The sequence below is a fragment of the Rhagoletis pomonella genome, unplaced genomic scaffold (genome assembly GCF_013731165.1).
Source record: "Rhagoletis pomonella isolate Grant_MI unplaced genomic scaffold, Rhpom_1.0 Rhpom_scaffold_00002, whole genome shotgun sequence".
Lineage (NCBI taxonomy): Eukaryota > Metazoa > Arthropoda > Insecta > Diptera > Tephritidae > Rhagoletis > Rhagoletis pomonella.
Window position 1 is genome coordinate 45,292,388 of NW_023458556.1, and position 10,392 is coordinate 45,302,779.

General features: G+C 33.6%; 1 protein-coding gene across 1 annotated transcript in view; it reads left to right on the forward strand.

Annotated features, from left to right (window-relative positions):
• Positions 1–10,392, forward strand: part of LOC118753434 (zinc metalloproteinase-disintegrin-like) — a 357,938-nt gene that overhangs the window by 160,554 nt on the left and 186,992 nt on the right. Inside the window, exon 3 of the mRNA XM_036488314.1 lies at positions 227–375. Within this exon, the coding sequence (XP_036344207.1) occupies positions 227–375 (149 nt within the window). The remainder of the gene's footprint in view (positions 1–226; positions 376–10,392) is intronic.

Here is a 10,392-nt window from a genome sequence, read left to right on the forward strand (position 1 = left end):
CTACAATTGTGCAAAATTTCATTTTCATTAATTAAGACTTCTTGTTCATACTATTTGCTTACAAAGGAATAAATATATTGACTGTGAGAAATAAAAAAAAAACACTAAAGGGAGCACAAATTTTCTTAATTAGACTTTTGCTGTAACTTACATACATTTACCTTAAACTTTGTCATTATTCGACCCGACTAACTTTTCCTGTTTCCTTTTTTCTTTTCAATTGCAGGTGAAGTGGAACGCCTTCTCAAGGAGTATCGCCAAAACCAAGAACTAGTGCGCCGTATCGGCGGTCATTACTATCAGATCATTTATCCGGTGCAGCTGCGGCACCACGAAAAGATGGGCATATCAACGCGTGAAGTGAGCCCACCTAAGGTACGAATACGAATACGAAAACGTTTGCGTAGCTTAGAAATTCGTAAGCGTAGAAAACGTAATATACGTACTTTAAACAATTTGACCGGAATGGTAGGTGCATTTACTACATACATTCTACATACATACCCAGACACTTACATAGCCTGGTTTCATTCATACAGACTCTACATACATAAGTACGTATGTAAATATGTATTTATACATACTTGCAGACATTAAATTAAGAAATAAAATACCCATTTGGCAGCTGTCGTAATTCACAAACAAAGAATGATTCAAATAGGTTAAAAACCTTGGGATAAACTTTTATCGATAAAAATAAGGTTCAATTTTTAGCTAATCAAAAAAGCATGTGCAGTTTTTAAATTCCCAAAAATTTCTCCTAAATATAAAAAAAAATCGTGAAATCGTGTGAAATGATTTTTTATTTTCTGCCAATTTCCATATACACTGCCGGCAAAAACTTGCATGAAAATTTGTTGAATTTTCGCGAGTTTGCACAAAGTTTAGGAATTTTATGTTTATGTTTTTTGTTGTAGAATGAACCATATATTTATAAAAAATTGGCGGGAAAATATTAGAAAAAAAATTGTTGCATACATTCTGAAAATTTTTCTGTGCCAATACTTTTTGCCGGCAGTGTACATAAAATTCAAAAAATTAAAATCATTTTCCACTTAAATTGCTTTCGTGAAATCGGCTGCAAAAGTATAAAATCCAGTTTCAATTAAAAAATTACTAGCATGTTATTCTCAGCGTTTTTTTTTTAAGTTTTTACCAGGTTTTATGTGACTAAAAAAATATATATATATCCAGATTTTAAATTATCAAAGGTTTATGTTCCGTTGTTAAATGGCCAAAATTGTATTCCCAGTGAACGAAAAAAATGTGCACAGTTTCTGGGGGACCAAAAGTATATGGCCAGTTATTAAATGAGAAAAATTGTGCGCCCACTTTTGAAATTACCAAAAACGTGTGTACAACTTTTTAGTCATCGAAATTTAATAACCACTTTCTAAATTAACCAAAATATTTATGACCACTGTTTAAATGAAAATGTATGACCAGTTTTAAAAAAATCCGAAAATGGCAACTGATTTTTGAACAGTTTTTATGTAATTAAAAACTTAAGTTTAGTCTTCAAATAACCAACATTTTATGTGCCGTTTTAAATGGAAACTTTTACAAATAGTTTTTAAATGGCCAGAAATTTATGTCCGATTTTTAGTAGCCAAAAAAATATGGCCAGCCATGGAATGACAACATTAATTCGTCCAGTTTTCCAATTACCAAACATTTATGTCCAGTTTTTATAAGGACGAACTTTTATGGAAAGTTTTTAAATTACAAAAAATGTACGTTTAGTTTTGCATTTTTTAAATTAAAAAATGTTATGTCTAGGATTTAAAGTACCAAGAAATTATGTCCGCTTTCTAAGTGAACAAAAAAAATACATATTTATTTATTAAAATTACCAAAATTTTGTGTCCTGGTTTTAAATTACTTATGTCGGAATTTGAAATGGTAAAAATTGTGTGTCCGGTTTTTTAAATACCAAAAAGTTATGTCGTATTTTGCATTATAAAATTTTCCCACTTTCGGCCAAGGGCTATCCAAGGAGTCTTTTTGAAAGACTATTATAAATTCACCGCAGAAATGAGTGCGATAATCGACTTTCCATCAAACTAGCATAACAGGTAGAATTCGTGAGGAAAAAGCACGGTTTCTGCGTTGTGACGCATTAGTGCAAATAAACGGTCGCCTAATGATCGCCAAGTCGACCAAAAGTGGAGCGTTTCTAAACGAATACTTTCATGCATGCCTTTTCCAATGAGTTGTATGGGAAAATCGTGCAAAGCGCTTTCCTTGCTTCCTTTGAGGTGATATCGTTTCAAGGATACCTTTTCATGCCAACTGGTCAGAGGTCCATACGTCTACTGCTTCTTCAACGACAGTTACCTCTGCATGAAAAACTCTACAACAAACACAGCAGAAGACGTCTCCGCGAACCATTGCATAAACCTGCGACACACATGTACATATATATGTCAAACAGTTCAATGCTTCCTCCCTCCAAGAGACAACGCCTGAAAATCTAACTGTACAGTTCTACTCTAAGCGCTTTAAAGTGTTCCACATTGTACCAACCATACCGATGAGGGCAGCCCGTTGCTCACTCCCTAGGTGCCTGATTAGTGTAGCTTTGTCTAGCGATTTGCATCAGACGAGAATGCGATCATATATTGAGGGCTTTATTATGGTTTCATTGAGCCTGGAAATTAATTTGGAGAGAGACCCCTTACTCACTCAAAAAAATATATAATAGACACATATATTTTCTAAAAAAATACAAACAAGCTTAGTTAGTGTTTGTATGTATGTAAATTTATTGCACATGTTCTTTAAAAGATTCAACCCCGACAGACAAGTCTTCCAGCTGGGTATTTTATTTACACTACTCAATTAATGCAAAAGTCATACGTATTTAGTTATTATACATACCTATACCGCTTAGACAGTTATTTACGTCCTTATTTCGAGAATTATTTAAGAATTTTTTCGGAAACAAAATTGGTTTTCTTTATCCAAAACACCAATAGTTTTAAGTTAATGCATCTTTACTCCTCCTTAAACCCCTGTCATTCATAGCGTTGAAAATCTTACTTTTTCGTTCTTGCAGAATATGCGACAGTATTAAATAACACAGGTTAAAAAAAAAGTGTCTGCTTATTGAAAAACCTCTATTTTCATATGTTATTCGATGCGCTCAATGCGAATCCGTGGTCTGTAAGCCCCCATCACGTCAGTTCCAAGTAATTTGAAAGTCAAGTAGGGAAAAATTCATTGAATAAGCCTGAAAATTCATATATGTTTAGGTTTAAGACTCGGTGAACCCGAATCCGGAGACCGTTAACCTCCATAATGTCAGGTTCGAGGTTGTGGGTCAAATAGGACAAAAAATTTATTCAATAAAAATATTTTTTTTTGTCTATTTTTGCTCTCGCTAAATCCGAATATGGGGGTCGCTTGATTCTTAAAGGTAATCGATATGAACTGCCAATGTCATCCCAAGTTCAAATTCAGAAGAATTATATTGAATTTTCAGGTTTATATATTTAATAAATATTTCCCTACTGGACCTTCAAACCTCGAACCTGACGTGATGGAGGCTAACGAGCCTCGGATTCGCATTCAGGGCGTCGACTAATACAGGGATATACAGGTTTGGTTAAATATGCAGACACTTTTTTTAAACCTCTGTAATTAATCTGAGCATAATTTTTTATATTCATGGCACAGAATCTTAGTTCTGTAAAAGATCTGATTGGTTAATTCTGTTTTCCAAGGAATTATTTTAAATTTAAACAAATTTGTTGCTAAACTTTTTGATTTGAATATGAGTTTCTCCATTTGACCTTCCAACATCACACTTCAGTCACCTAGAGCACTTTCGTACAATAAACAACAATTTCATATTAATTTTCCCTTCACACCCCTTTCTGCCTTCGGACAGCAAATGAGTTCTATGAGGAGCTTTTTCATAACTGAAATATAGTACTTGGAATTTTGACAATGTCTGGTTACCCTGAACTGAATTTTTTAAATTTTGCAAAAAAGAGATATAAGGCCATGATCATACCAAATAAATCACGTAGAGCATAATTGCACATAAAATGTTCAAAATTAAATAAATATAGGCACATAATGTTTATTATTAGTAGGAAATGTACTTTTACTTTAAAAATGTTTGCAATTTTAAACATTTCATGTGTATATTTATGTGCATATTTTAAACATCTCATGTTCAAAATCAATTCTTGAATATCTTGTGCGTATATTTACACAGAATCTGGTTGAAAAGTAGACACTTTTCAGCAGTAGTTTTACATGCAGTATTCAAATGTAGATAAACCGGTTTCTCAGTGTTATTCCATCCCATCATTTTTTTCTGGAAATTGATCTACTAAATTTTTGAATTTTACTGAGTTAGAAAGTATATTTTTGTCATAAAGAGATCTTATTTTTAATTTTTCGTACTTCATTTGTTCAAGAACCCCCTGCAATTGTACGACAAATAATTTTCTTGATCTCCCTAACCAAAAAAGTTACTATTTAGGGGTCATATTGACCCACGTTTTTCAAAAATATCCTAGAAGTCCTATTTACAAGGACTTTTTAGGACCAAATTATTCCACAAAAAAATTCCTAAAAAAATTAACTAAGGTTCACAGAGAGCTTAAAATGGAAACTTTTTACCTTACTACACTGTTATCGGTAGTTGTAGCCGAGTAGTTAGAGGTGTCTACTACCATTTGGTTGGACCCTACTTCATGTATAGTCGGCACAGGAAACAAGGTTGTTTTTTTAATAATCATCCCTCTGAGCATGCAAACCGGCGATGCACAATGGTTCAAACTTGGCATTTTGTGTTCACAATTCATTGGAGCCTTCATTTCTCACTAAACTTGACAAAAACTTTTATTTTTTTTTGCTTTTAGGAAAGCTAATAATATTTGCAAGAGACCAGTTGAGCTCGATTTTTGAAAAAAAAAAAACAACAAACATAACAAACTCTTTTATTTCCCATTTACCATGCAGATGTGCGCGACATGTTAGTGAAAAAAAGGAATAAAAATCAACGCGATCACCTGGCCACTTGCAAATTGTACTTTATTATACTAACATTTAATGGTCTATAAAACTGCCTACCCAACATTTTGCTAGAAACTAAAAAAAAAATTAAACGTGGTGAAATTTTTTTTTATAACTTCAAATATTTCTGTGAATTTTTTTTTTTCTTTTGGGACAACCCTACAATTGTTTTCAACTAGTTTTTATTATGTAACATCTATTAACCGGAACAGGAAATCTTCCAAATTTTATTAGCTTTCAATTGAAAAAAAAAATTAAATAACAATTATTCAATTGAGTGAAAAATGAAGGCTCTAGTGAATTGTTAACACATAAAGCCAATTTTGAACCGCTGTGATCTGCATAAAAATATTTAAAAATCTTTTCAACGGAATCGTAATAATGAGATTTTTGATGCTGTTTTTTTACTTTTTTTCAAATATTGATTTTGGAAAAACTTGTAAAACTGGGCCAAAACTATCCTGATTTAGACTTATGGGATCTCAGTAGAAAGGTGTTTTCCCAATATTTTTATTTCTGTGCCAAAAAAAAGTCATTCGGGTCCCATTTTTTTTTTTTGTGTGTTGGACATCTTAATTCAACTTTGAATGACGTTCGTTCATCCTACCTTTCCCTTTCATCCTTTGAATGAGTTTAATAGCAACGAAATAAAATGGTGAGAAAATACCTTTCCAATGAGTTCTTCAAGTTTTTCTTATACCAATCTTTGAAAAAAGTTAAGAAACAGCATCTAAAATCTCATTATTACGATTCTGTTCAAAATTGTTTAAATTTTTTGTTTTAATTTTTTAAGTAAACCTTTTAAGCTTAAACCGTTTTGTCATTTGAGGGGATTTTTTCAAAAAAACATCTTTACGAAACTATTTTTATTAAAAAAAAACTCCATTTTTTGAGGTATTTTAAAATCGGTCCAGTTTGCTTAAATCTTAATATTTTTCCGAAATATTTTGGTCGACGTCTTAAATTATAATAGATTTTATAATTCCAATGGAAAAATAGTTCCGTCTAATAAACATAAATTAAAAGCGTAGAAAGAAATTTTCGTGAAAATATTTTTTCCCCTATTTTACCAGCGCACATTGTTTTCGGTTAACCCGATTGGAGACACAACAACAGCAAATTGGCAAACTGACTAAACAAATCAACTTTTGGGCAAATTTTTTTAATCTCCTCTTGCTTTGCATAAATTTGACGTAAATCAAACTTTTATTTGAGTGGAATCGAGATAGGCAGTAAACATTGTGAGTTAACAATTACATTTGTTATTCTACACGCATTTCAAATTCAAATTAACTTAATGTACGAAATATTCTCGGAAAGTAAATAACAAAAAAAAAACAAGCGCAACAATAGCAGACGTAAAACCAATAACAGTCAATTACAACTCTATAATCAAATGCACGAATACAGGTACAAACTGGCAGCCCCTGCGCGAAAAATCTCTACTTCTGAACTTATGCGCTGCTAGTGCATTTAGACCCACTTCCGGTTCGCTCTAAATCTCTTTTGCATGCGAATTTAACACGGAGATGTCCTAGGAAGTGGAAATTGTCTTCCGCCGTATTAACTTTTCTATACTTCAGAACCAGCTTTGCATCCGTTTTTCTATAGTGGTGAACAAGTGCTCTCTTAGATATAGTTTTCTAAAGAATATTTTTCAGAGACACAGAATAATAATTATTTCATGGTGGAGTTTTAAAAAAGTCATCAAAATTTTCGTAAGAATTATAAAATTCTCTTGATAATAATTATGTGTGTGATTTTTTTTTAATTTATCGATAATTATTATTTTAAGACTTATATAGTAATAGTCTTTTCATAATAATTATCAGCGAGATAAATATTTTAAAGTCTTCAAAGACTTTTATTTTGAGACTTATATTACAAAAGTCTATTCATAATAATTATGAGTGCGAGCAAATTTTTTAAGTCTTAAAAGACGAGGCTTGTTCAGGTCTATTTCGTGATTAGTTTGTGACCATTGTGACTTCGGGGCTAGTTGGGGACAAGTTCAGGAAGAGTTTGGAACTTGACTGTATTATAACAGCCCCAACTGGTCCCAAACTAATCCCCAACTTGTCACGAACTGTCCCCAATTTGCCCCGAGCTGGCCCCCAACTAATCCCGAAATCGTCCTGAACAAGCCCCGTCTTTTAAGACTTCAACAATTTTATCGCACTCATAATTATTATGAATAGACTTTTGTAATATAAGCCTCGAATTAAAGTCTTTGAAGACCTAAAAATATTTATCTTGCTGATAATTATTATGAAAGGACTTTTATTAAATAAGTCTTATAATAATAGTTATCGATGACTTAAACAAATTTTCTCACACATAATTATTATGAAAGGACTTTTATAATATAAGTCCTTGAACAATAATTATAGATGACTCGAAAAATTTGTATCTTAATATAATAATTATTGATTGACTTTAGTCTTTTCTCTTACAATAGTTATGTCTTTGATATTTTGTAACTCTTAACGGTTAGAAATAAAATAGGCAGTTCGATCTTTTAGAAAATTGTTCTTGCTTCTTGCTTAAAAGTATAATTTTTTTTAGAAAAAATGGACTTAGGAGCAACTTTTCACTCTTAGCTAGCGGTATGTTGTTTTAAAAAGTAAAATAAAATAGGTTTTTAAAAGTACCGCACTTAAATAGCTGCTTTCGAACTGGTTTGTTTTTTCCCGTTAAAGTTCTAGAACGGAACTAGAAATATATTTCGCTAGTACGGCGATTCCCTGCAGGGGCCATTCAAAATTACATGCCAATACATATCTACATTCGCACAATACAAACGCACTTGCGTAATGAGCGCAGACGTAAAATAAATGCGGCAAATAATCGTAAAATTTGCACACTTCTAAATTCTCGCTTTTCTGAATTTCAAATTCATTACAAAACGTCACGCTGTATTTGCCAAATATTTGCTTTGTTGGCGGATTTCACCATTTAATCTTTACATTAACGGTGTATGTATGTATGTACGTATAATTTTTAGTGCGTGTGCATTTGTTTGCGTATTCATTTAAGCTGATGGCTCCAACAAAGGTGGTATGATGACAGGCAGGCCAATTAATAATCTCCTGGGACTGACCCTAAAATCACAACACAATACTAATGGAGAGTGAGTTACAGAAATGTGATTTATTTTTCAGCAATTAACCAAATGACTGGGAATATTGATAAGGTAGCCATGAGTACTAGAGTTGCTGAATTGGAAAATAAAAAGGAACATTGAGCAGATAGCTATATATAAATAGTTTCCATTCTAATTGTATGATTATTATAACAAAAGATTTCTGACTGATTTCTATTCAAAATTGGTGGAAAAATTTTGAGAGAGCAACACAATGAGACTAGGGACCGTATGCATTATACCTAAGCAAATGCTTTTCCTTAAAATTTCCGGCCTTTTACTCGATTTGTTCAAATAAATTTCAGTAAAGATATGAAATTGTAAGAAAACCCAATAAACGGAGAATTTTAAATGACAAAACTGACGAAAATGGCTAGCTGTTTTTCTGTTGTGAATAAAAAATTAACGAAGCAAAAAAAAACGCAAGAAAAAGCAAGCGATTTTAGCATCCGCAGTAGCCGAGTATTCAGAGATTCGCAATGCCGTTTAGTAGGGCTCAGGTTCGAAACTAACGTTACCGATTGTCTGTGCTTTACGCTGGGCTTACTTACTGTCAATTTTCGGACTGTGGCAACAGAATTAGCACTTGGAACTTAAGTGCAAATACCGTAACACTTTTGATGCTTAGATGTTCGAAAAAAATTACAAATTTACTAAGGATATGATTTCATCTCAGACTAAATCTTTGCACAAAACAAATCGACATAAAATTATCAATAGAATAAAATCCAGGGGCTGACTAAAAATAAGGCTTCAAACACTTCTAAGTAATACTGGTGATTTGTCTAATGCAATTTTTGCCATTGTATTTTAAATAAATCAAAAATATCTATCTCACATTTTTGCTAAGAATTAGACCGAGCAGCAGAAACTGGAGACTAAAACCTAAACTTGTGGTCAGACTAAGAGAGTCAGGCTTTTGGGGGACTATACACTTCGGACATGAGTTGATCATAAATGATATGGAATTAAGAAGGACGGCAGACTAAATGTAAGGCAATTTGGGCTTCAGCTGTACTGTGCAAGTGTTACTGCCATCCATAAGATACTGGAGAAGAGACCGAGACCAAGAGGCTATCTCTCTGGACCGACGGATCCAAGATGGATTGAGGTGTGGGTGCGGGAGTCTACTCCAAGAAACTCGGTGTGGCTCTGTATGGTTGAGTAAGGATACAAGCGTCTTCCTAGCAGAAGTTCCAGGGATCCTAGAAGCCTCTTAAATCCTAGGCCATAGAGTCGGGTATAAGAGTAAACCAACAATATATTCTGACAGCCAGTCGGCGCTGTTGGTAATAGCTTCATCTGTTACCAAGTCTAAGCTAGGAAGGGAATGCAAAGTGCTACGGTGCTGAGTGTCTAGTCAACCACCATATCTCTTGTCTCGGTTGCCGGACATAAGTTTCCGGATAAGGCTCATGACCTGGCGAAGGCAGGATCCTTTTAGGATGAATCCGGGGCGATGGCACTGGGTTTCCCAAAGTCCAAACTACTTCGCATTTCCTTGAACTAGCTAGATGCAGGTGGTCAGATATACATACTTGTAAGATATCGAGAAAACTATGGCCTGACTACAGCAGGATGAAGGCCTTGAACGTGCTTAACAGATCAAGGCCAGAGGCAAAAATAACACATAGTATTTGTCGCAGCTGTCTACTAAAAGATAGCGAAGTAAGTGTTCAGCCTTTCCTTTATGAATGTGCAGGCCTTTCGAATATTAGACATAAAGCATTAGCAAATACCTGGTAATACAACTAACTGACCTATCAGGAGCTACCATTAGCGAAATCGGTAGATTCATTAGAGAATCAAAATGGTTCGACTTAGCAGCATAGAATGTGAATAGAAAACATATCCTCCGACAGAATTGCATACAAATGGCGCAAACACACACTAATTTTGTACTAGACAGCGACTAGGAAGCACTGCTTCAAACCAACTAGACCGAGCTTCTCCTTTAATGTAGTGACTCAGATGTGGGCAAATAGTTTTGTTAGAAACTTTTTCATGGCAGAAATACGAAAACTCTCGGATGTTTGTCTTTGTCAGACGAGAAGCGACCGCTGTATAATGAATCGCTTTCTACTTTTTGAAGTTGCTTGGATCTTTTTTTTTTATTTTTCCGACAATTTTAACTTCGATTTCAAAATAGAGAACTTACGCACATAGACAGTTTGAAAAGCCCTGAACTAAATACGCAGAGCTGGGCTGAATCGATATTC